Below are 26460 nucleotides of genomic sequence, written 5' to 3'. Positions count from 1 at the left end.
CAGGGTCTGCATTCTGAACTTTTTTCTGGGTTTATCAAAGAATGTTTCAAAGGGTTGAAAAATCTTCAGCTAAGATTTCAGGATGTAGGCTGGTCCAGGGGAGAGGAGGTAGGGGTTGACGGTGAAAGCCAGCAGGCTGTGCAAGCTCAGAAGCCTGCAGGAGCCAGGCAGGTGGCAAAAGTCTTTGTAATAGTTCCCATTTAGTAAGAGCTGTCTGTATGCCAGGCCCTGTTCTGCCACTTTATGTATAACTTACATTTACTCAATTAGTTCTTATAATCAGCCTGCCAAGTTGTGCTACTTTTGTCCCCATACCACAGCTAAGGGAACTGAGGCATGAAATCATGGCTGAGGTGTCACACCTGCAGGGAGTGGAGCTGTGGTCTGGGAGCAGTGGTGCGAGCTGCTGTGTCAGGTCCCCTCCAGGATTTGGGTGATGGGGCCAGGTGGGCCAGCTGGGAACTAGCTGTGGCTGATGGTTGCGGTGTCACATGGGCGGTGCGTTAGTTATCTGTGGCTGCGTAACAAGTCTCCCCAAAACCTAGTGAAAGGAGCAGACTGCAGAACACAGGGTAGGCTACCATTGTGTAAAAAAGAAAAAGAAATCCTCTTTCTCCCAGAATCTCTCTTTGAAAAGAGAAGAACTATCAATATTTAGTTGTCTCCGAGAAACCTGGTGGCTTGGGAGAGAGGGAGGGAGATTTTAGATTTTAGGCTACAGAGCCTGTTGTCTGTTTTGAGTTTGGAGATACAAATGAATATATATCTTGTTAAAATTATATGTTGAGATTTAAAAAGAGAGACTTGAGATCGAAAAAAAGGAGGGCCCTTTTCCAGGGTCCCTGGATTAGAACCTGTTTTGAAGAGTGTGTGTCCATTTGTGTAAAAGGAGGGGATTAAATTTAGGGATACATTTAGTTATGCATGAGAAAAATCTGGAAAGACATGAAAAAATTTCTATAACTGGTTACCTCTGGGGAAGAAAAATGAGATGGTGGGTAAGAGGAAAGGAGGCTTTTTACCATATAACCTTTTATACTTTTGCAGTTTTGAATTCTGTGAAAGTATTACTTATTCACCAGTTAAAATCTATAATCCAAAAAATCCCCATAACATTCTATTGGCATGAGAAGTCCTTGAACCAGCTACCAGTTCTGAACTTCTGGGTTTTAAAGATTTCCTGGGAATTTGGATTTCCCAAATTCATGCTGTGTAATAACAGCAGGCCCTTACTGTGGTTCTGATTACATCCAAGGCCTGTTCTAAGCACTTTATCATGTGTGCATTTAAACCTCATGGCAGCCCTGTGAGGGGGGTACTTTTTATCAGCCCACTTTACAGATGGGGAAACTGAGACACACTGAATTTTGGCTCCTGAATCCATGATGTTAGGCTTGGTGGTTAAGGTAGAAAACCACTACCACATCGGTTTTGTTTTCTTTTGGGAAGTGGCAATTGTGTGTTTGCTTCAATAAAAATTAAGATCCATTCCCCCACCCCCACCCTGCACCAACCACCTTATTTATGAATAGCCAAACCTTTCCTCTTAAGATTTATCTGAGCTATATGCCATTTAATTTTATTTTTAGGAAATTATAATGACTTGTACCATTGGTCAGTGGAGTCCTATTCAGACTTCTGGGCAGAGTTCTGGAAATTCAGTGGCATTGTCTTCTCACGCAAGTATGATGAGGTAAGCAGAGCTCTTTGCGTATATATAATCATTTTTTGGTTGTGTTTCAAAATAAAGTGTTAAGCTTAGCGAACACTAAGTCATATCTTCTTTTAAAATGTCACATCAGTGGCAGTGCAAAGTCATTGTCCTAGAGAATAGACATGGAATTACATGACGGAAATGGTTCTCACTGAGACTGTGTGACCTGTGTGAGTATAATGGCTGAGGGGTAGGTGCTTGCATGCCATGTGGGAGACCTGGGTTCGATTCCTGGCCCATGCACCCAAAAACCAAACCACATCAAGCCAGAAAAACCCCAATATGTTATCTGGGGGCCCTTTCCCGAGAAAGATGGATCAAGAACTAGGAGATGGGTGTGGATCCCAGGCCCTGTCTTAAGAAACTGAATGACCCTAAATAGCAGGTCATCGTTTTTTTACACTGTAAATAGATTATTATTATATTTTCAACCTGAAACTTAGACAATGGTTCAACTCCTTACACTGAAAATCAGAAAATTATCTGGGAAAGGGAAGCTGTTATCAAACTACCATTTATTGTGTGTGTGTGTGGTTTGATTCTGTACTGAGCTGTTCTGAAGGTATATCTGCAGGCACTTTGGAAAGAAAATCAGGGTGCCAGCACCTGAAGAAGGAGGCAGAAAGTAAAGCTCCCAGAAAATTGTTGTTTTTCAGTGTTTTTGGTGAGACCCTTGAACACTAGACAGTGCCATGTCTGTTTATTTACTTTCTGTCTCCAGCATCTCTCATAGAACAGGTGCTTAATGCGTATTTGCTGAAAGAGTGAATTGATGGGGATGGTTGATTCCCTTGCATTAATTTCCAGCCTCGCCTGCAAGCCCTGATAATTCTTTGGGCCAGCGAGATAGCTTACTCTCCGGGAGGCGAGACAGTTTTCACTTGTTTATGATGTGGCTCTCGTGTATATGTACTTTAGTTTGTTGTCATTCTCTAGGTTGTGGACACATCGAAAGGGATCGTGGATGTGCCCGAGTGGTTCAAAGGCAGTCGCCTAAACTACGCAGAAAACCTACTGCAACACAAGGAGAATGACCAGGTCGCCCTTTACGTTGCAAGTGAGTCCTGGTGTCAGCTAAGTACCTCGTATCTACAGCCGTGCATTTGGAGAGGCCCCAAAGCATTCACAGACTACAGTGTATGGGTTTCCAAGCAATAATTTGGCACCTTTTGGAAGTAATTAAGACTCCATCGACTTCTCCCTCACCATAATTCTTACTAATGTGATACAGACAGCCAGGCATTCTTTTTTTTTTTTTTTTTTTTTTAGCTTTTAAAAGGGGGAATTTAATAAGTTGCTAGTTAACAGTTCTACGGCTGAGAAAATGTCCCAATTAAAACAAGCCTAGGGCGGGCCACAGTGGCTCAGCAGGCAAGCACGCTTGCCTATTGTGCCAGAGGACCCGGGTTCGGTTCCCGGTACCTGCCCATGTATAAAAAAAAAAAAAATTAAAACAAGCCTATAGAAATGTCCAATCAAAGGCATCCAGGAAAAGATATCTTGGTTCAAGAAGGCCGATGAAGTTCAGGGTTTCTCTTTCAGCTGAGAAGGCACCTGGTGAACACAGTCAGAGTTTCTCATCTGGAAGGGCACATGGCGAACACGGTGTCATCTGCTAGCTTCCTCTCCTGGCTTCCGGTTTCATGAAGCTCCCCAGGAAGCGTTTTCCTTCTTCATCTTCCAAAGGTTGCTGGCTGGTGGACTCTGCTTCGTGGTGCTGCAGCATTCTGTGCTCTCTCCGAATCGCTCACTTTCTCCGAAATGTTTTCTCTTTTATAGGCTTCCAATAAACTAATCAAGACCCACCCAAATGGGTGGAGATACACCTCCACCTAAACCAGCTTAACAACCACTCTTGATTGAGTCACATCTCCAGGGGGATGATCTAATTACAGTTTCAGGCATACAATACTGAATAGAGATTAGAAGAAATGGCTGCCTTTATAAAATGGGACTAGGATTAAAACATGGCTTTTCTAGGGTACATGCATTCTTTCAAACCAGCACATCTGGTCACTTGGAAAGTTGGTGATGAGCACACGCCCCCAGCGTGTTGAGCTAAATTCTCAGACACTGGCCACGGGCTGGACTCAGTCTCCATGAGATGGTGAGTGGTTGGAGACCCTTTCTCTAGGAAACTGAGATATAATTTATCCACCATAAATTCACCATTTTAAAGTGGACAGTTCAGTGGTTTTTAGTATATCCCGAGGTCAGGCAGCCAGTGCACTGTATAATTTTAGACCATTTCATCACCCCAAAAAGGACCCTGTGCCTATTAAATAGTCCCTCCTCTGTCCCTCTCTGCCCAGCCCTGACAGCCACCAGTTTCCTTTCTGTCCCTATGGATTTGCTCTTTCTGGTCATGTCATATAAGCAGACTGACGTAGGATGTGACCTTTTGTGCGTGACTTCCACTCAGCCTCGTGTTTTCAGGGCCCACCCATGTGGTAGCACGACTCGGCACCTCGCTCCTGTCTGTGGCTGGATCACACTGTACCGCGTGGACAGAGCCCGAGTTGTGATCCACAGGCAAAGCCTGCAGGGCTGCAGTGCCAGCCACCTCCCCGCCCCCGAGCCATCAGCGTGTCGCAGGGCTAGTGTGCGCGGTCACTGAATCTCAGCCCTGTGCCTGTGTCCTGGCTTTCCCAGTGGGAAAGCGAGGAAGGTCCAATGGGGCTCTTCTCAGAAACGACTTGAACATAAAGAACAGCCTTCCACCTGATTGTTGCTGGTAAAACCAGCCAGTCTTCCCGGACCTGTCAGGTGGGTTGGGTGGGGACAGCTCCAGGCCCTCTTGGTCTCTTCGGCTGAGTGTGGGTCTCTCTCTCGCTCATGGAATCCAGCAGGTTGTGTTTTGTTTTTCTTTTATTCTTTTAAATTTTCTGTTTCTTTGTAAGCCTAGGTCTTTCTGGAGTGTGGAGTCAGGACTGGCATTGGTCCTGTGTCTGTCTGACACCTCCCCTTCCTCTGTTCCCCATCCCTTCTCTTCTGCTCTTTGAGCCCCTCTCCTCAGGGAGCTCTCCCATTCCTCCTTTTTGCAGTGGGAGTAAGTCCCTTTAGCCCAGGGGTCAAGTTCAGCTTACAAACTGGGTATCTTACTTAAGCAGAGTCCTGAAGGGGGTTCTTATTGGCTCAAGGACTTTAAAGTTCATTGTCCTTGGTTGAGCGTTTTTCTGGCTTGCCCCTTCCCCTCCCAGCTGAGTGCAGGTGTGCCTGGGCCCTGCCCTGCACTTGCTTGGGCAGTGGTGGCTGAGCTAGGCCTCCCCACGTGGAATCTCGCATGAGGCAGGGGACATCCGACGGGAAAGAAAGTGTGTACCTGCTGCCTTCGTGCCCTGAGAATGCCCTAGCCCTCGCAGTGCCTGTGTCAGACGGCATGCCATTTTGTCTTTCAACACTGGATTTGAATTTCCTGAGTATTTTTATAGAACAGAGAAATATCTTGATTGGGAAGATGGGAGAGGTAACTAAAAGGCCAGCTGGTGAGACGAGAAAACGTCGATAGACAGTCTTTAAGCCAATGTATTTGATACGGGAAAATCCAGATTTATACTAAAGGGAAGTCAGGATGTTTATTCAATTTGGAAGAGAGATCCTCGAAGGTACAAAAGTGAAAAGCAAGCGGCAATCAGGAATAAGTTGTCTGCAACAGACACAGTGGCCAAAGGATCGGTATACTTTCCTGTACAAAGTGTATTCAAGCAGTCTTCCTGCGTCTTCACAGCATTGAGTCTTACCCGTCGGATTGCTTTTTTTTATCACTCTCTAACAAATTGCCTGAAAGCAGTGGCTTAGAAACAGCAGCCTGTGTTATCTCACCGTTTTTGTAGGTCACGTGTTCAGAAGCGGCTCAGCTGGGTGGCTCTGCCTTGAGTGTCTTGGAGCCTGTCACCGGGGCCTGCGACCCTCTGAAGACTTGGCCATGGCTGGAGGTCCTTTCTGAGGTGGCTGGCTGCCTCCACCTCTCTCCACGGGGGCCCTGCACTAGCAGCTGGAGTGTCTGCCCTGCTCCAGAGTGAGCAAAGTGCAACCCCAATGTCTGTTTTTTTTTTTCCAAATTTCTTCATGGTAATAACATATTTAATGTAACTGCCATTTTGGCCATTTTTAAGTGTACAGTCCAGGGGCATCACTTTCTTTTAACATCCCCACCACACCAGTGTTTTATTGACTGAGGCTCAGAAGCCCCCTCCTCCTGCGTTCCCACGCTCTCCTGCTGTTTTCCGGGCAGCCTGGGTGGGGAGCGGGGGGCTGCTGGGGTGTGCGGCCAGAGGTGGTCTGCACCTCGCCGTCGCCTTCCAATCTCACTAATCTGTTAGGGGGATTCCTGACTCACTGATTTAACAGGCAATTCTTTGATTACTAGTGAAGTTGATTGCTTTATTTTCCTAGTCATATCTTTTTGTAGTCTCAAGTTTGGCACAGTAACCTTCTATTATTTTATGACCTAAATAAAAAACAAAGACCACGATCCAAACCAAATCAAAGGTATAATGAAAGGAGCAGCAATAAATGGAGCAGACTCATTACATAACAGCTGGGCTGAACTCTGAGGGCATGGCACTGAGTGAAAAAGCCAACCTCAGAAGGCCACTCCTTGGGATTCCATTTATATAATGACACTCCAGAGATAACAGAATTACAGAGGGAGATGAGAGGCGCGGTCGCGGGGCCAGGATGAAGCTGGGGGGTGGCTGTGCGGGAGCTCTGTGGCAATGGAATGGCTCTGCGTCTTGATCGCGGCAGGGTTGGCAGGAGCTGATATACAATGACCGAGAACCTCTGTGCACGTGGCGTCTGTGGGAGTTTCCTGACTTCAGTGTTGTTAGTGTAGTTATGAGGTCCGATGTAAGCGCTGCAGAAACTGGGTGAAGGGTACCTGGACTCTCTGTGCTTTCTCTGTACCTTCCAGCGGATCTTCAGTATTTCACATAAAAGTGAAACAAACAAGTAAAACCCTCCACCAGAACCGAAGGAGTCTTCACTTAGTAAAAGCGTTTCCAACAGAAAGTCTTTAAACAGCGAATTCTGTCGGTGCCCTGGAGCCTGACTTTCTTCTTTGTAAGGCTCAGGGTCCCTCCTCTTGCCCGATATCCCCTGCATCTGTGCCGCGTCCCTCAGCACCTGTTTCTAACCTGCATCTAAACAGGTTGATTTGATTTCTAGTCCGTGGTCTGTGACTTGGATGGTTTTTTTTTTTTTTTTTTTGGACGGTGTGTGTGTGATTCCTCCTTTCTCTCTTCCCAGGGGAAGGCAAAGAGGAAATCGTAAAGGTGACTTTTGAGGAGCTGAAGCAGCAAGTGGCCCTGTTTGCTGCGGCAATGCGGAAGATGGGCGTGAAGACAGGAGATCGGGTGGTGGGTGAGTGTCCTTGGTGGTTGAGGCAGTCCCGGGCAGGGGACCGAGGCAGGGCGGTGTGGAGGGTCGAGCTGACGTCTGAGTCCGGTGGAGTTTGTGTCGTACTGAGTGGAACCTTGAAGACTTCAACTGTCTGTACTCTGCAGAAGACAAGCAAGGAAAGAAAATGGTCCTTGGCTCCCAGGGCCCTCTCGGTGCTAGCATCTCCCATGGCGGGGAGCCTGGTGTTTACAGACGTGGGGTTTGCAGGCGGTCCTCAAACACACGCTCACCTGGTGCTTAGGGACGTGCTGGGGGAGCCTGGCCCCTGGGCAGGTGAGGGCAGGACGTCTGCCTCCTCCAGGGTGCTCTTCCAAGGGGCGAGCTTCCCTCATGGGCTCGGCCATTCACACAGACACTGCCCTGCAACCCGACCGAGGGAGTCTTGTCCGGGGACAGATTCTCTGGGCCGATTTCCAGTGACAGACCCTAGAGCTATGGGGAGCCCTAAAAACAACCCCCTCATGGTGTGGGGGAGAGTCTGAAGCCAGGAGGAGAAATGTAAATTAGCCAGTTAATTTATTATTTATTTTTTAAAGAATCTCCTTTAAATCTGGAAAACACTGACAGTGAACTAAGTAAGCCTGGTAACTGAAAACCTCAGTCCACGAAAGTGGCGGGAATGAAGTGTTACTTTTTGGGGAGGCATGAAGTTTCGTGCCCTGAATGCTTAGAGCGCAGGCTTGTCGAGCAGCGTGGCTGGTAGCTGCTCCGGGCCACGACAGCTGCGGGACAGGGGTGGCTGATGGCACTTTTTTTTTTTTTTTGGCATGTGCGGGCTCCGAGAATTGAACCCGGGTCTCCTGCATGTCAGGCGAGAATTCTGCCACTGAGCTCCCCTTGCACTGCCTGTCCCTCTGGAGGATTTGTTGAGCAGGAGCGGAAAAGCCCCTGGCTGTTTGAAGTTACGAGACTCTATTTCAGGACCTGGCACTGTGCAGAGACTTGTTGCCTCTCTGAACCTTGAGGTGCTTTGTCTGTGCAGGATAGCAAAGAGAGGCTGCTCTGGCTGATTCCGCAGGTTCTAGGCCCCACATTTCATACCTGCAGATTGTTTGTCACTTCCAGTTGCTCCAAGTGCTTGTAGCTCCGTCAGGGTTCAGGGGTGTCTGAGCACAAGGGGGCCACCTCCCAGCACTGGGATGGGCCCCAGACACAGCTCTGCTGCCCGTGGCCAGTGGGCGACAGGAAGGGAGGCTTTAGAGGACCTGCTCCCGGGCCGGGTGGGGCTGCGCTCTCGGTGACTGCCAGCTCTGCCCTGCCTTTTGCTGCACCCTTAGCTGCTCTGCCGAGGTCAGCGTTTGTGTCCTGCATTCCCGGGTGAGAAATCAGGTTTTATTCTTAAGCCAGAGAGGAGGGTCTCTCTCTTCTCTGGGCACGTGGTCATGGGGACTTACACCAGTGGCATGTGCTTATGTCTGTCTGTCCCTTGCTTGAAAGCCTCTGCTGGCTATCCATCCGCCTCAGGCTGCAGGTGAGGTTCCGGAACCTCCTAGACAGGCCCTGCCTGCTCTCCCACTTGCCCTCCTGTCCCTGGCGCCCTGGCATGGCAAGGCTTGTGCTGGGGCACCGGGGAAGGATGGACAGTGAGGGCCAGCCATGGGGGCAAGTCCTCAGGGCTGGTCACAGAAGGACTGTTTGTGCTTGGACCCCATCTACCTCCGGTGTCCCAGTGCTCTGTTCTGACAGCCTTTTTCTCCCCTAGAATCATAAAGCCAGGGAAGGAAGGCAGGTCGAACCCATAGAAGGCAGGGGGTGCTGCCCGGTTGGGAGGTTGTTAGGAGCCTCTAGCTGGTGAGCGAGAGTCTTCCCGACCCACCTGGCCCTTCCTGGCCCCCTTGGGTATGGAGTGAATCGTGACCCCCCCCAAAACATCAACTTAGATGGTTTTCTTATACTTGTCCTTTCACCCTGACTTCTAAAAAAATTTAAAGGCCTGTAAGTAGACCTATTCCTTGCCCCAAGGGATCTCCAGTTAATTTAGATGTGGGTAGGTGTGTGCGCAGGTATGAGCAGGTAAAGGTAATTGTCCGGGAACTGGCAGGGACAGTGTGGGTGATGGGAGAAGCTGCCAGGCAGTCTTGGGCTCTGGAGTCTGTTTGACATGGGCGTGCCACACCAGCGAAACTGTGTAAGTGTGTGTGCAAAGAGGGAGGAGCGGGCGGCCTTATCCTGCGTGGACGAGGGGAGGGGCTGGACCGGTGGGGTTGGTGCCCCTCAGCCCTCTTGGTTAGTCGTCTGGGAAGGACTCACGCAGGAAGGCCCACGCCAGCCGCCTCCTGCCCCGAGCCCTGGCGTGTTCCTCTCCCTGCGTGTCCGCGAGCTCCCTGGGATTTCTCGGCGTCCCCTCTTCAGGCAGGGGGCCTTCCCGATTACCCTGGGACGCCGCAGCCCCCTCCTGGCCTCACCCGCTCGCCTCGGGCCCCGCTTTATTTCTCTTTGCTGTCCTTGTCGCCCACTTGAGACGACATGATTGTTTCTGATGTGTTCGTGTGTCTGTGTGTCGCCTCCCGCCCTGAAGGGCAGGCCCTCTCCATGCAGAGCAGCGCTGGGCATGGGGCAGGTGTGCAGTGAACATCTGCCGGAAGGGTTTTAGTGGCTGCACCCTCGCTTCCCCGGGCCCTTCGTGGTCCAGTTCAGCCTGCAACCTCCTATGGTCTGGAGAAAGAATGCAAAGTGTCCTGCTGCCCTCCAGTTTCTTCCTTCTCTCCAATTTTTTTTTTTTAAATCTTCTCTTGAAGCGCATGTTTCTGAGAGCGGGAGAAATGGGGAGCAAATTATGTTGGGGGACGACAGTTGAGAGGTGTTTTGGCTCTGCTTTCTCCGAGGAGCCTCTTGATGACTCTGATGTCCTGGGCTTCTAGAGCCAGCTGGCACCTCCTGCCTGGCCCTTTTTTGTCTCTTAGCTTGGCCACTCGTCTGGGCCGGCCAGAACACAAGGAAATGATTCCAGAGGACGATGGACTCAGGGAGTTGGGTTAAAGGGCTTCCAAAGGTGGAGTTAAACTGCCCAGCCCCGTGCTCTGTTGGCGGAGTGGTCCCCAGGGTCAGCGCCTCATGTGCCTCGAGAGGGCTGGCCCCGCGCCCCATCTCCATCACCAGGAAGTCCACTGGGCATGCGGCCTCCCCTGGGCCCCGAGTCTTCTCCTGCCCTCGGTTGTGGCCCTAGGAAGACACTTGTGTTGGCGCTCACAGCCGAGCGTGGACTCGGCTCAGCAGAGGTCTGTGCGCTGGCACCTGCAGGCACTGTGCCCACAGCCCCGGGGCTGGGCACAGCTGAGATAGCCCTGGCCCTGGAGGCTTACAGGGGACATGTCCCTGAGCCCACAGAGGCACAAATTGCTGTGGTCAGTAAATAGTTCCGAGGAGACGTTGAGGGGAGGCCAGCGGAGGAAGGTGGCCAGGGAGACCTGGGGTGCTGGACTCTACCTGAGGGTCACGATGTTACTGAGGGGGGCATTGGCTGGCTGCCTTCTCCTCGATACCCATGCCAAGCCTCTCCTCTGGAATATTTACGGTGATCTGTCTAGTTCATCATCATCATCTCTCCGGTGATAAAGATTCTTTTCCTCTATTGGTCCGTAAGCCCCTAGCCTCCTCTAGGTGGGGGGCCTATGCCCCCCGGCCCCTCATAGGTCTAGAGATGCCTCTTTATGTCCTTTGCACAGCACCCACCCACCCACCCAGCTCCCAGTATCTAAAGTCTTGAATACACAAGGCTTTACTAAACACAAAGCGGAGAAGACAGGCGCGGTCCTGTTCTCATGTGAGGGCCAGACAGTAGACCCAGGACCCAGGTGATTATTCATTCTGGAAGGCATGGCTCCAGTGTGCTCCGAGGCCAGCTAACCAGGGAACGTGAATTCGGGGGTCGGGGCAGAGCTGACACACGGGAGCGTGATGAGGGGGGAAGACCTGAGCCCGTGGCTGAGTGTTGTGGCCGCACAGGCAGCCTGCCCGGAGGCAGGTGATGAACGGAAAGGGGGAAGGCCATGGTGCCGGGAGCTGAGAGCTAGGCAGAGTGGAGGGAAAGGGACTTGACAGGGGGGCAGGGCTGGGCCATGGAGGTCTTGCTGATGGGGCAGATGGTGGGGTGAGCGGGAACAGGGCTGGCTGTGTCCAGGCCAGCCTCCCTCCACCCCCCTTGTCCTGGCCCCCACAGGTACCTCCTGGGAGCCCGCTGCCCTCGCACACATCCTGACCCAAGGCTTTCCCTCTGTGTTCCTTTTCACAGGGTATATGCCCAACTGTGCGCACGCTGTGGGGGCCATGCTGGCTGCCACCAGCATCGGTGCCATCTGGAGCTCCACGTCCCCAGACTTTGGTGTGAACGTAAGTGTGGGCCCTGCCCGGGGTGGGGGCGCCACCATGCCCCAGGCACTGCTGGGAAACCTTCTTTGGGAATGTCTGCAGGGAAGGGCTCCTGTCTGGGTCCTCCGGAAAGGGTGTGGGCAGCGGGGCCGAGCATTCCCGAGGGAGCTGTGTGGCCGTATCTGCGAGGCCAGAGTGAAATCAGGTCTCCATGGACCCCCCTCTCCCTGGCTGGCGGCATGAGAATAAGGGGCGAGAATGATCCAGAAGGAACTGAATCCTGCCATTATGTTGTATGCATTGGCAATGTGTTTGCAATCTGGAGCTGGATTGCCTTGGTTTCCTTTCTGTTGGCATCAAGTGACCACCTCTGGTCATGCTTCCTCATTGTTTATCCTTTGAAGACACTTTTGCACATTTGTTCTGGAAATTTTGTCCACCAAAGTTCCCCTGAGAGCCCCTGGCTTGGCATTGCTGTTCTGGCCTTGCGCTTTGGATTCACACTTAGTGCTGTGAATGTCTGTGTGTGTGTGTGTGTGTGTGTGTGTGTGTGTGTGTGTGTGTGTTTGTGTTCTCTGTGTCCCCTGTGGTCTGGAGGCAGAGCCAGGAAGCCTGTGCTGCACCCCCTCTGGTCAATCCAGTCTGGCCCTCGGGTGAATGTATGAGGAGCCAGCAGAGGTGGCGTTGACCCGGGTCCCCCTTCCCCAGCCTGGGACCTTTACTGGCCTGGGGACCTGCTGGAACCACAGGGACAGACCATTGTTTCAGGGCCTGGCGGCTTTCCCTGTCTGGCTGCCCTTCTGGCTACCTGGCCATTTGCTGCTCCGGCCTCAGCCCTTCCAGTGGGCGCTGGCCCATGCCGCTGCAGGTGGCCTGTCTCTGCTTGTCCTGTGCTCCTCTCTGTGCCTCAGGCATCCTCCTCCATAAAACAGGTATGGCCGTAAGAGAGAGACCTGTCACTTTGTGTTCTTGGCAAGTCACTCATCCTCTCTGGGTCTCAGGGTGTAGAGGGTAGGGGAAAACTGAGGGCTGCCAGCTGCCTGCAGATCCATCTTTGGCACCCTCAGGAGCCTTGCTGACACTTTGCCTACCTCTCACGGCTGCCTCCAGTACTACCAGATGCCCCGGGTCATTGTCCCAGGCGCAGGCCGCCCCTGGTTAACTCCAGTGCAGCACGTTCAGTCTTTGGGGCGCACTGGGACTGGCTCATCCTCTGGGGCACACCCCAGGGGGTTTTCTGGAACCACTGCTGTGGTGGGGGCTGCTCCTGGGCACACGAGGTGGCAGCTGGGCTCCACTGTGCCCACTTCTCAGTGCCTCCTGGGAGGGGCTTCTCCACTTGAGTGACGGGCTGTGTCTTAGGGAATGAAGACCACGGGGCCAGATTCCATCCTCTTAAGATGCTGTGCTGGTTGGGCCGCGGTGGCTCAGTAGGCAAGGCTCGCCTGCCATGCCAGAGGACCCGGGTTCAATTCCCGGTGCCTGCCCATGTAAAAACAAACAAACAAAAAAACCAAAACAAAACAAAAAAAGATGTTTTTGGCTCCCCACTCCGGGAGGCAGGCCTCAGCTGGTTGTCTCTCAGTGCAGCCCCTCCTGCATTCTAGAGACAGCTTGGCGTGTCTGCCATCCAGCTTCGTTGGCACTAGTGGTGAGGGTTGAGCCGGGCCGATGGTTATTTTGTCAGTGTTTGCTGGTTTCAGAGCAGGCATTGGTGTGCCAGTGGTCTTGGCATGCTGTGGCCCCTTGTCAGGCCCCGAGTGAGTCACTCAGCCCGGGAGGCCCCGGTTGTCACATGTGCAGAGGCCCCTGCCCAGGGGTGAATGAGGACCCGGATGGCTGAATACCTCCAGACCCCCGTATGGTGGCCATGCACATTCTCTTCAATCCTTTCTTGGGACCTAAAGCAACAGGGGCAGATTCCCTGAGTTGATGGTGAGGTGGGGGCTTGGAACTGAGCTGGGGCGGAGAGGCCAGGGGCTCGGGAGCGGCTCTCTTCCTTGGTTGACCAGTTTGTGTTTAAGTAGATTTTAATTTTCTGCTTTTCATTTCTGGCATCGCCATTTAAACTTCAGGTGGGAGCCCCCCCTCCCCCCTTTTTTTTCTTTTTTTTCGGTAAAGGTTGCTTTTCTGAAATCTGGAATGAAACAGGGAATGTTTTCCTGACTTTGAGTCATGTTTTCTGTTGCAGTCACTGAAGATTCATATAAGAAAGGGAAAGTCTCCACGTTTGTGTAGCCCTGGCTGTAATGATGTGGTGTCTCTGTGATGGTGGGTGCTGGTGCCCCTGGCCCATGTGTGTGGAATTCCTCAGCAGGACTTTGATCAGCATGGGGGAGGCACCGCTGCTCTCCTTGGCTGGCATGGCTGCTAGTGGACTCCCTCTCTACTGCCGCTCCCTGCTGCACGGGGGCTGCCCAGCGAGGAACGGGGGCATCTGTCTTTCCGTGAGGATGCTAGGAAAGCGTTTCCACCCTTTGCTTTCCCTTTCCCCTGTCCCTGCTTCTCCTCTCAGACTGTGTCCCTTCTTCCACCTTCACCTGCTTCTCTCTAGCTCTTTCTGTGCTCCCTTTGCTTCTCAGTTTGCACAACCATCGCGTCTGGTCTCAGAGGGGCATCTGCAGGGGAGCACTACTCTGCTCTTGGGGTTCCCAAGCCACCCAGCCTCCCCAAGACCTCCAGGAATTGTGTATTTTCTTCCCCGTTTTTTTCTTTGTTTCACCCTTTACCTTTGAGTTGGTGGCATCTTAAGAACACGTTAGGATATCTGCCTGCCTAAGGGCCGCCCACAGTCTGCAGCTACCATCCATGTTTTCAGGCCCCTGTGTGTGTGTGTGTGTGTGTGTCTGTGTTTGTGTGTGTGCTGAAGTAGGACAGGCTTCCTTCTCCTGTGTGGCTGCCCACGTGATTCAGCACGGGTCGTCGGCTTCAGGGCTCTGTGGTTGCTAAGCACCCGCTTCAGTTCGGATGCCCCTTCCTAGGTGAGTGTTCCGCTGCAGCAGGAAAGTGGGTCTCGGTGACTCTCTCCTCTCCAGATGCTCAGAGCTCTGACCCTTGCCTCAATGGCCAGGGGAGGGTCACCTGGGTTACAGAATCGCTTTTTCCAGGGCTTTGAGCCCAGACCTCTGATTCCGAAACCCTTGTCATCTTTGATGGCTGTTGACAGTCCCTGAGGCTGAGGGCTACCTCTGTGATGTTTGAACCCCCAGATCAGGGGCAGGTCAGGTCTGTTTGCCCTGAGTTTGTGGCCACCTGGCATAGTGGGGTAATTCTCTGTGACTGAGCTGGAAGAGGTGCTGGATTTCTAATAGAAGTTCTTGGCTGCCTCGTGGGACCTTCCCTGTCTGGCTCTGCCAGCTTGTCCCCCCACCCCAGGTTTTCTAGCAGACCTTGCTCTTCCCTGCACTCTGCTCCCCTGCTCTGGACCTGCTCACGGTGTCCCTTCTGCTGGGAGTGGCCTCTCCTCCATGCATCCTTGAAGCCCAACTTAGCAGGTTCGCTCTCCTGGAGCCTTCTGGGTTGCTCAGCTCACCATTTTCTCTTCCTTTTCTTGATCTGGGCTGCCCTGGGAAGCTTAGCCCCTGGTCGTCCCCTCCTGTTGGTTCCTGCATCTTCTCTGCTTTTTCGGGGCAGTGCAGATCCCGAGGCAGGCTGAGGAGGCTGCGGTCCCAGCTCTGTCCACAACTACGGAAACTCTGGGCCAGTTTACATGTTCATGCCTCAGTTTCTGTCCATGATGTGGGACTAACATCTAGCCATCTGCTGATTCAGTGAGGGGACGCCTGTAACAAGCTTGGGGTGGTGCCTCGCACACAGTAGACAATTGGTGAATGTTTGGCTTTTACTGGCAGTAATTTTGTCCCCAGCTAAGCCAGAGGCTCCCGAGGGCAGCCCATCTTTGAATTGTGGGCAGTGAGAAGGCGCCAGGACAGATGTGCCGTCTGTGGTGTGTATGTTTGGAGCATCCAAGGCCTGGAAAGTCCCCTTTGTCTGTGGCCGAGGGAGCCTGGGAGTCCTGGAGAGATGGAGCTGCGGGGCTCGGCCCCACTTTGCATCCGGGCTTCTGATGCCGAAGGGAGCCAGCTGGGTGCGGGACGCTGCAGGCTTGGCCACCCAGCCGGTGAGGGCAGGCCTGGGGCTACAGCCTTCAGGGTGACTGAAGAGCCCTGCTTGGGTGTTTGTGTAAACAAAGGTTCAGAAGTAAACTGAGGGAGCGCCAAGCCTACCTTGTTCCCACTAAGGGATTAGCTGTCCTGGAACCCGCGGGGTTCTGGAATTCGTGGCGTGTGGTCCCTGAGTGGTGTGTGGCCTCCTTTGAGGAAGGGCACTTGCTTTCAGAGGGGTTGTCTGGGTGGGGAGGTGAGAATATATTAGTTTTCTGTGGCTGCCGTAAGAACTTCCTGCAGGCTCTGTGCTGTAAAACAACGTAATCCACGGGCGTTCTAGTCCTGGGCGTCAGAAGTCCTGGATGGGTCTGTGTTCCGGGATTGAAATGTGGCTGTCATCAGAGCTGGCTCCTGGAGGCTGGGAGAGAAGCCTGGCCTGGCCTTGCTCAGCTCCTGTGGCCACCTGTCTTCCATTAAGTGTGTTAACAGAGTCACATGGAGGGTTTTATTATTCCTTCATCTTAAGTGTGATTTCTATTCTTGTATAGTTGCATGCCTCAGTTTCTTTATGTGCTACCTGGGATTAAGAGTAGTAGTAAAGCCGTAGGCTCCTCTGAGCACGAAACGAGTGAATGTTAGTAATGAATTTGGTGTAAATGTTAGCTAATACTGTATTTTTTCCTAATCAGACTTGTCAAGAAAAGAAAAGATTTTGATTTTATTGATTGATTCCGTTATATTTTCCCTTATGGCTCTAATTTATTCCTTCCTTCTTCCTTTTCTTTTCCCTGGATACCTAAATTGTGAGTGTGACTCTGAAAACAATTGGAAATTGAAAGCAACAACTTATTTGCACTTGTTTCTCTGTTAGAGTGTATGCTCCAAGGCCTCAGAAACCCGGTCTGCTTGGCCCTCTAGCCCAGGGCCTGCTTGGCACATGGCACATTGAATAAGCAAATACTCTACCCCTTAACTCTCTCTGCTAATTCAGTTTCTGGTTTGGGAAGTTGGACAATAATAAACTAGAGCCTCAGCCCCTGAACCTTTAGCACAGTTGTTCTGAAGCCTCAGGGTGTGTCAGAGTCACCGCGAGGGCTCATGGAAGTGCGGGCTGCTGGGCTCACCCCTGGGTGTCCATTCAGTAGGTTTGGGGCCCTGGTGATGCTGACGGGTGATGCCAATGGTGACGCTGATGGGTGGCACTGACGGGCGACGCTGATGGTGATGCTGATGGGTGGTACTGACGGGTGATGCTGATGGGTGGCACTGATGGGTGACGCTGACGGGTGGCACTGACTGGTGATGCTTATGGGTGGCACTGATGGGTGATGCTGACAGGTGGTGCTGATGGTGACGCTGATGGTGATGCTGACGGGTGACATTGATGGGTGATGCTTATGGTGATGCTGACAGGTCTCACTGATGCTGCTGGTCATGGCCCCTGACTGTGTTGTCGTCTTAGATTTGTACCGAATCAGCTGCCTGTTAAGAATTACCCAGGAAGCTTTGAAATTAAGATGCCTGGGCCCCTCTGGGCCCCTGTTAGCTTAGGTCACTTCATTGTCCCACCAGGGTGGTGCTGATTAACAGCTGGGATGGAGGCCAGGCCCTGCAGCTCCTCCTCTCCAGGACTCCCGGGCTCCTTCGGCCACAGACACAGAGGCCTTTGCTGGATGTTTCGCACATGCACACCATAGACCCCAGCCGGAGGCCTTACTGGGAGGCTCTGCCGCCGGCATTTGTGCCCCGGTGTTGACCTGACAGCTTTCACCAGGCTGGAGTGCACGGGGACGGATGTGTCCTCTGGCTGCTGCCTCACCTGGGGATGAAGGGGCTCCAGTGTCTTCCGCACATAAAGCTGGCTGCGGGGAACCACGCACAGGACCTGGGAGCGTGGCGCTCGGGCTGCAGGGAGGGCTGAGAGGCTGCACCCCTCAGCCCCATACATCCCAGAAGCAGGTCAGAAGCATCTGCACTGGAGGTGCTTCTCTCAGGGATGCTGATGGGTGACACTGATGGTGACGCTGACGGTGTCGCTGATGCTGCTGGTCGTGGCCCCGTCCTCCGACCGCGTTGTCGTCTTAGGTTCACACTGAGTCAGCTGCCTGTTAAGAGTGACCCAAGGAGCTTTGAAATTAAGATGCCCGGGCCCCTCTGGGCTCCTCTTAGCTCGGGTCACCTTATCGTCCCACCCAGGTGGCACAGTTCCAAGCGCGGGAAAAACAGATGCGTGTGTGCTGAGGTTGCTTTCTTCAGATGGGGCTTGTTGGCTAGTGCATCCACACACAGTTTTATACATTCGGTGGGCAGAAGTACTGTTTGCAGCATTCAGGTACCTCTTCAATTCAAGATAAAAAGAGAACCGGGTGGTTCCATGGTAGAATGCTGGCCTTCCATGCGGAAGACCCGGGTTTGCTTCCTGACCATGCACCAAGAAAAAAACAAAAACAAACTGAAAAGAGAACCAAAATATAGGACATTGCAGTGTAGTGTTGCCTTTCTGGCAGGTAAATCTTACTGTACATGGGCCGGAGGAGTCATGGTGAAGGAGAACCTTGCAGCGGCTCTTTTTGCAAAGTAAGGAATCTTTTTGCTAGTGCAAGCGGTCACCCTCTAGTTTTCCTGGTTTCTAAACTTGGATTTTTCTGTTTCAGGATCCATCTGTGAATCCTCTTGCTATTTCTTTATATCACTGCTTTCCTTGAGATGACAGTAGTTACTCTGGTGCAAGTAGCATTTAGACCGGCCCTCTTTATTTGGTCCTGGCCAATAGAACGTGGCCTGTGCACTGATAAAGCTTATTTTCCTTCACTTGAAATGCAGTGGCCCCGTTGGCAGCTGGAGGGCTTTGTCTTTTGAGTGATGGGTGATGGGCTTTTCTGTCCACTCCCAGGGTGTTCTGGACAGGTTTTCCCAGATCCAGCCGAAGCTCATCATCTCCGTGGAGGCTGTGGTGTACAATGGCAAAGAGCACAACCACATGGAAAAGCTGCAACAGGTCGTGAAAGGTCTGTGGGGCTTCCCAGCCTTGAGCCGGCGTGGTGGGGAGAGGTGGACGGGGGGCCTTCCCAGCGTCCCTGAAAGCTGTGAGCACTGCAAGAAACCTTGGTAGTCCCGTCCCTAAGTTGAGTTTCATTTTATTTAAAAAAACAAGTAACTGAGCAAGTCTCTGGTGTCCCGTAACCCTGCGTCTCTTCCCTTCAGGACTGCCGGACCTGGAAAAGGTGGTGGTGATACCTTATGTCACCGTCAGAGAGAACATAGACATCTCCAAGATTCCAAATAGGTGAGCCATGTTCTGCCCCTTGGCGCCAGCCGTGTGCAGCCCGCGTGAGATCCCACTGGGAACTAGACGTCTGGGGATTTTTAAGCTTGGAGCAGAATTTTAGAGGTGGGGGAGGTTCTAGTGAAAATGATCAAAGGGGTGGAGTACCTGGGACTCCCTCCCAGCCACGTGGCTAATGCCGGAGCAGGCCCCAGGAATCCTTGCTTTTCCAGCCTGGGGGACCTTCCATGTGGTGCTTGGGTGGGGCCAGGCCAGGCCAGGCCCTGGGATTGAGCACAACAGTTTTACATTGGATGTTTGTGTATATGTCTGTATGTGTAAGGGTGTGTGTGTGTATATATCTGTATGTGGAAGGGTGTGTGTGTGTGTATATCTGTATGTGTAAGGGTGTGTGTCTGTATGTGTAAGGGTGTGTGTATATCTGTATGTGTATGGGTGTGTGTGTATATCTGTATGTGTAAGGGTGTGTGTATAGCTGTATGTGTAAGGGTGTGTGTGTATATATCTGGATGTGTATATATCTGGATGTGTAAGGGGTGTGTGCGTGTGTATATGTCTATGTGTAAGGGTATGTGTGTGTATGTGTATGTATCTGTATGTGTAAGGGTATGTGTGTGTGTGTGTATGCGTATGTATCTGTGTCAGGGTATTTGTGTGTGCACACGTTTTTCCCTCTTTTAGAATCTATATTGTCCCCAGTACAAATGGCACCTTCCTTTGATTTCCTGACATTTATAAACCTACACGTCTTCATTACCAAATAGAATTGGGGGTGTCTAAATTTGAATAGAAATTAAGGGCATGGATTATGGTTTGGTCAGAACTGACGAGGTCACGAGTTCTTGAGTCTCTCTTGAGACAAGCTGTGTGGGTGTGCTCTGAGGCCAGGCGTGTCCCTGCCGCGTGGCCTTTGTCCCTAGCCTCTGTGTCTGGGCGGCTGCAGTTGCCTTTTGAGTGGCCGTTCAGAGACCAAGGCGAAGATGTGGCACAGACACACTGGAGGTTCCTCACCCTCGGCACAGGGGATAAGGTGAGGCACAAGAGATGGCCAGGCCTTTTGGCATGGAGTTTTTGGTGGGGTAAAGCATCTTTTCTGACGTCAAGGGGCTCGTAGCGTGGTTGGAGAGACGAGACCTATTGCAGGGTGGGTGAGTTGAGATGCCAGCTTGCTGCTGGTTGAGTGGGAAGGACAGAGAGTGCTCAGGATTTGGGGAGAGGCTGGTTGCTTATCTGGGATCTTGGGAGGGGGCCTTGAGGAATGAGTGGGTTTGGGGGCACTGAGTGTGCCAGGAATCCAGATGCTGAATGGGGATGCAGCTAAATGGTTGTTCCTTGAGAGCCATGGTCTTGGAACCACACTGCTCAGGTTTAAATCTCAGCTGCGTGATCTGTGTTATTAGCCTCTCTGTGCCTCTGTTGCCCCATTTGTAAAATTGGGATAATGTTTTCTTCCTCCTGGGCTGGCTGTGAGGATTAACAAAGAAATGCTGAAGCAAAGTGCCTGGCCTGTGGTCCCTCTCGCTGAGTGTGGTCTCATTATAAGTGGCCGGTAGCCTCAGGCTGTGGTGGGCTCTGTCCCCCGAGTGCGGTGGTCCTCAGTGTGTGTCAGGATGTGCAGATGCTTAAAAGCAGGCCCAGGTGCTGGGACTTGTCCCTGTACACACTACAGCCTGATGATGGAGTCCTTGTCCCCGGAGGGTTCTGCTCCTATATTCGTTGATGAGCCCAGCAATGCCCAGGGCCCGGGAGGAGGCCCAGCTTTGATTTGTCTGAATGTGTTTATCAGTAATGGATATAAAATGAGAGCATCCAGTAGAGTCACCTTAGTCGTTGCATTTAGCTTGATACAATGCAGGGAGCTCCCCTCATTCAGCTGTAGGAATCGGGTGGGCTCCCTGCCAATCACCTTGTGATTGCTGCGAGCCGTAGATAAACCAGAACCACCGAAGTGCCCGTGGGCAGAGGCCCGAGTAGGGAGAAACCAGCTTTGGGCTTTTCATTTTTTGAAGAACACCACCAGTAGTGGCTATTTACTGTGATTTACATGCTGTTTGAGAGAACATGTTTTTCTCAGTGTGAAGTATCTGATTAGACTGGGCGCTTGATAGAAATGGGCTTTGTGTGGGAGGTGGAAACAGAGCAGGGCTGTAAAGTTCCACCGTGAATAATTTTCCTGACCTTCTGGAGCAGGCGGTTTTGTTTGTTTACCACTCCTGGTTGAATTATTTTGGAGGCCCCCCCCTTTTATTTTAATTCTGGCATGTCCTTCAGGAGGCAGCCTCCTCCCCCAGGAGGCCTCCCCATGCAGGACAGCAGAAGACCTCATTTAGATTGTGTGCATGTGTTTCAGAGGGCTTCTCCTTTGCAGGTCACTAAACAAGCTCAGTTTAGCTGATTTTTCTCCCATTGAAAGAAGCTTAAGTTATATTTGTCAAAAATGGTAGTTTTTCCCCCTTTCCTTTTTAAACCAGTGGAGGAGCGGGCCAGTGTTTCAGGGTTGATGTTACTGCTGGTCTCAAGACAGACCACAGCCCCTGCCATGACGGCCTTGCGCATCAGCAGTCTCAGCTTCTCACTCGGCAAAGCCCGGCTCCTGCTCACGTGGTCCCATCCGGCCAGTGTTTTCTGTTAGCTCTGGGCGGGAGGCTGCCGTGGATTTCTTAGGTGATAATCTGGAGTTGGGATTCGTTTTGTTTGTTCTTGGACAAATGTTCGTATCTTGCTTTTATGAAACGTCAGGATCCAATGTGAGCTCTGTGATGTAGGAAGAGCTCATTTATCTAGAACCTTCTTCCCAGACCCCCTTGGAAGCAGGCATCTGCCAATCACATGACCAGTTAGCAAACAAGGGGTAGTGTCGCAGGCTCTCTGAAGAGGGCAGCAGTATTTGCACAGACTGTGGATGCATTCATTTTAAGCCTTCCTTCTCCGTGGTGTTTATTAAAGCACATAAAAAGATTCTCTAAAGATAGCCCTTGGCTCTATCAGCAGTGTTAAAGCAACTTACAATTTTTACAAGCTCAGTAAGTATGAATTCCCAAGATTTGACTTAGCCCATCCCTTCTTTGAAGCTCCCAGGCAAGTTTGGTCTCCCTTGAAAGGGGGGTGGCGAGCCCCCCAATCTCATGTGGGGTAGACCTTGGTAGGCCGATGGTGCTAACAGATGAGACGCGGTGCTGCAGGAATGGCTCACTGTTTGTTTCCTGTGTGTTTCTACCTGCAGCACGTTTCTGGATGATTTTCTTGAAACCGGAACAGGAGAGCAAGCCCCCCAGCTGGAGTTTGAGCAGCTGCCTTTCAACCATCCTCTCTTCATTATGTTTTCTTCGGGCACGACGGGAGCTCCCAAGTGCATGGTGCACTCGGCCGGGGTAGGTCTCCTTTCCCAGGGCAGGCCAGGCCTTTCCATCTGTCTGCTTCTTGTACCAGGCTCCTGGTGGGCAATGGTGGGTGTCAGAGGCAGCGGGCTGGAGACCCCCAGGTGCTGCCCCACTGCTGAAGTAGGTGCCAGAGGCAGGCTCGCTGAGTCCCGGGCAGTGCAGACTTGCTCTTCTGGTAGCCGCTTGGTCCCTGCTGTCACCATGACAGCTTTTGTTTCTGGGGAGCCTGGGACTACATGTAGACCTGCTGCCACCCAGGGCAGGTGTGCACTGGGAAGTTAGCACCTGTTGCACACCAGGTTGGGGATTCAACATCCAGGCCATGCCAGTATTTAAAACATGCATAACGTAAAAGTTGCCATTTTAACTATTTTGAATATACCATTCAGGGACATTAATCCATCCACAACATTGTACTACCCTCACTGCCACCCATTACCACAACATTGAACTACCCTCACTACCACCCAGTACTAAGACTTCCATCACCCAACCAAACTCATTCCCCACTAGGCAGCAACTCCCTCCCTGGCCCTTGGTAACCCGGAATCTATTTTCTGTCTCTGTAGATTTACTTAATCTGGATATTTCATGTAAGTGAAATCACAGGATACGTGGACTTTGCTTTATGTCTTCTTTCACTCAGCACCATGTTTTCAAGGTTCCTCCGCATTGCCTTGTATATACAACTTCATTCCTTTGTGGCTGAATTCCATTGCTTGGATCGACCACATTTGTTTGTTGGAAATACTTGAGTTGATTCCACCCTTTGGCAAATGCTGCTGTGAGCATTAGTGCAAGTTTCTGTTTGAGCCTTGTTTTCAGTCCTTTCGGGTATCTACTAGGCCTGCTCTCCTGGCATTTTAAAAAGAATGAAATATGATAGAAATAGAAAATGCCAGTGCATCTCTGCTTAGGAGAGGCATGTGAAAGTGTGGTTATGTAAGTGTATATATGGGTGTTTGCCTGTTTGGGTGGCACTGTAAGACATAGCTCTGACTGTGAGTCAGATATTTGAAAACCATTGGGTTATGTCATGAAATGTGTTTAAGAGCTAACTATTCTTTTTTTTTTTTTTTTTTTTCCTATCTCTCTCAGAAATTTTTTTTTTTATTAATTAAAAAAAGAATTAACAAAACAATTAGAAATCATTCCAATCTACATGTACAATCAGTAATTCTTAATAACATCACATAGTTGCATATTCATCATTTCTTAGTACATTTGCATCAATTTAGAAAAAGAAATAAAAAGACAACAGAATAAGAATTAAAACAATAATAGAAAGAAAAAAAACAAAAAAAACAAAAACAAAAAACCTATACCTCACATGCAGCTTCATTCAGTGTTTTAATATAATTGCATTACAATTGGGTAGTATTGTGCTGTCCATTTCTGAGTTTTTATATCCAGTCCCGTTGTACAGTCTGTATCCCTTCATCTCCAATTATCCCTTCTCTTTTTTTTTTTTTTAATTAATGGAAAAAAAGAAATTAACCCAACATTTAGAGATCATACCATTCTACACATGCAATCATTAATTCTTAACATCATCACATAGATGCATGATCATCATTTCTTAGTACATTTGCATTGGTTTAGAAGAACTAGCAACATAACCGAAAAAGATATAGAATGTTAATATAGAGAAAAAAATAAAAGTAATAATAGTAAAATCAAAACAAAACAAAACAAAAACCTATAGCTCAGATGCAGCTTCATTCAGTGTTTTAACATGATTACTTTACAATTAGGTATTATTGTGCTGTCCATTTTTGAGTTTTTGTATCTAGTCCTGTTGCACAGTCTGTATCCCTTCAGCTTCAATTACCCATTGTCTTACCCTGTTTCTAACTCCTGCTGAACTCTGTTACCAATGACATATTTCAAGTTTATTCTCGAATGTCCGTTCACATCAGTGGGACCATACAGTATTTGTCCTTTAGTTTTTGGCTGGATTCACTCAGCATAATATTCTCTAGGTCCATCCATGTTATTACATGGTTCATAAGTTTATCTTGTCTTAAAGCTGAATCCATTCTGCCATTCTATGTCTTTTGATTGGGAAATTCAGTCCATTAACTTTTAGTGTTATTACTGTTTGGATAATATTTTCCTCTACCATTTTGGCTTTTGTATTATATATATCATATCTGATTTCCTTCTTTCTACACTTTACTCCATACCTCTCTCTTCTGTCTTTTCGTATCTGACTCGAGTGCTCCCTTTAGTATTTCTTGCAGAGCTGGTCTCTTGGTCACAAATTCTCTCAGTGACTTTTTGTCTATAAATGTTTTAATTTCTCCTTCATTTTTGAAGGACAATTTTGCTGGATATAGGAGTCTTGGTTGGCAGTTTTTCTCTTTTAGTGATTTAAATATATCATCCCACTGTCTTCTAGCTTCCATGGTTTCTGCTGAGAAATCTACACATAGTCTTATTGGGTTTCCCTTGTATGTGACAGATTGTTTTTCTCTTGCTGCTTTCAAGATCCTCTCTTTCTCTTTGACCTCTGACATTCTAACTAGTAAATGTCTTGGAGAACGCCTATTTGGGTCTATTCTCTTTGGGGTGCGCTGCACTTCTTGGATCTGTATATTTAGGTCTTTCATAAGAGTTGGGAAATTTTCAGTGATAATTTCTTCCATTAGTTTTTCTCCTCCTTTTCCCTTCTCTTCTCCTTCTGGGACACCCACAACACGTATATTTGTGCGCTTCATATTGTCATTCAGTTCCCTGATTCCCTGCTCAAGTTTTTCCATTCTTTTCCCTATAGTTTCTGTTTCTTTTTGGAATTCAGTTGTTCCATCCTCCAGTTCACTAATTGTAGCTTCTGTCTCTTTAGATCTACCATTGTAGGTATCCACTGTTTTTTCCATTTTTTCTTCTTTGTCCTTCACTCCCACAAGTTCTGTGATTTGTTTTTTCAGATTTTCTATTTCTTCTTTTTGTTCAGCCCATATCTTCTTCATGTCCTCCCTCAATTTATTGATTTGGTTTTTGAAGAGTTTTTCCATTTCTGTTCGTATATTCAGCATTAGTTGTCTCAGCTCCTGTATCTCATTTGAACTATTGGTTTGTTCCTTTGATTGGGCCATATCTTCAATTTTCCGAGCGTCATCCATTATTTTCTGCTGGTGTCTGGGCATTTGATCAGATCTCCCTGGGTGTGGGACCCAGCTGGTTGAAAGGTTTTTCTGTGGAATCTCTGGGCTCTGTTTTTCTTTTCCTGCCCAGTAGGTGGCGCTCGTGGCGGTCGTTTGTCTGCAGGGCAGTCGGCCCGGGAAACCGCGCATGGAGGCGGGGGTCGCTGGCCGTGGCTTGGGGGAGTGCCGGTCCAAATTGCCCAGCTGGCCCGAGACGCCAAGCGTGACGGGAGGGCCCCGCTATCCAATGTTCCCAGTCAGACCGGGGAGCCACGTGCGTGGAGGGGACCCCAGACGCCAGCCACCCCAGCCGGGAAAACGTGCACCCCTCGGGTATCTCACAGCAGTGGATTCTCCCTACCCGTTCAGCCGTTCCAGAATGGGGTACGCTGTCTTTTTTGGTCTCTGTCGTGACTCCGGGAGCTGTTTTGTATTGTTTCTGTTTCTTTAGTTGCTTTTCTGGAGGAGGAACTAAGACCCGCGCGTCTTACTAAGCCGCCATCTTCTCCGGAAGTCCAAGAGCTAACTATTCTTTTCACGTATCTTTTAATTTCATTGGAAGTTCAACTTTATTAAAGCACCTAAAATGATAAATTACTACTAAGCATTAGATTTTGTGCTTATACCTATAGATCAGTGTCTTTGAACTTTATAGTTTAAAAATATTTTGAACCAAGAGAGGAATCAAGATGGCGGCTTAACAATGTGCACGTTTTAGTTCGTCCTCCAGAACAACTACTGAATAACCAGAAACAGTACAGAACAGCTCCTAGGGCCACGTCAGTGACCGGACACACAGCATACCCCAGTCTGGACCAGCTGGACCGGCTGCGAGCCCCCCCAGAACTGTGAGTTCCCCAAGCCGCAGCAGCCAGCGCCCCTCCCCCACAGGCTGCTTCCCAGAAGGGAAAGGAAAGAGACTTTACCAGCAGCAGGGGCTGACCACAACTGAACGCCAATTGTGGAATTAATTAACAAATTCTGACTACTAAAAATAGGCCCCAGCTCAGGTGAACCTGGTCAAAGCGGAGGTCGCTCATTTTTGCCCCGGCGTCAAGGGGGCAGGGCTGATGGAAAAAGGAAAAAAAAAAAAAAAGGGAAACAGAGGTTTTTGTGG

General features: G+C 50.2%; 1 protein-coding gene across 4 annotated transcripts in view; it reads left to right on the top strand.

Annotated features, from left to right (window-relative positions):
- The window catches only part of AACS (acetoacetyl-CoA synthetase), a 68763-nt gene that overhangs the window by 3782 nt on the left and 38521 nt on the right, over positions 1 to 26460 (top strand). For all 4 annotated transcript variants that reach the window (XM_077159557.1, XM_077159556.1, XM_077159558.1 and 1 more), the window contains exons 2-8: positions 1590 to 1693; positions 2651 to 2771; positions 6965 to 7078; positions 11349 to 11446; positions 18425 to 18539; positions 18736 to 18817; positions 22041 to 22188. In XM_077159557.1, coding sequence (XP_077015672.1) covers positions 1590 to 1693; positions 2651 to 2771; positions 6965 to 7078; positions 11349 to 11446; positions 18425 to 18539; positions 18736 to 18817; positions 22041 to 22188 — 782 coding nt within the window. The remainder of the gene's footprint in view (positions 1 to 1589; positions 1694 to 2650; positions 2772 to 6964; positions 7079 to 11348; positions 11447 to 18424; positions 18540 to 18735; positions 18818 to 22040; positions 22189 to 26460) is intronic.

The sequence above is a fragment of the Tamandua tetradactyla genome, chromosome 5, assembly GCF_023851605.1.
Source record: "Tamandua tetradactyla isolate mTamTet1 chromosome 5, mTamTet1.pri, whole genome shotgun sequence".
Lineage (NCBI taxonomy): Eukaryota > Metazoa > Chordata > Mammalia > Pilosa > Myrmecophagidae > Tamandua > Tamandua tetradactyla.
Note: the sequence above shows the minus strand (reverse complement) of the source record. Positions and strands in the feature narration are given on the sequence as shown.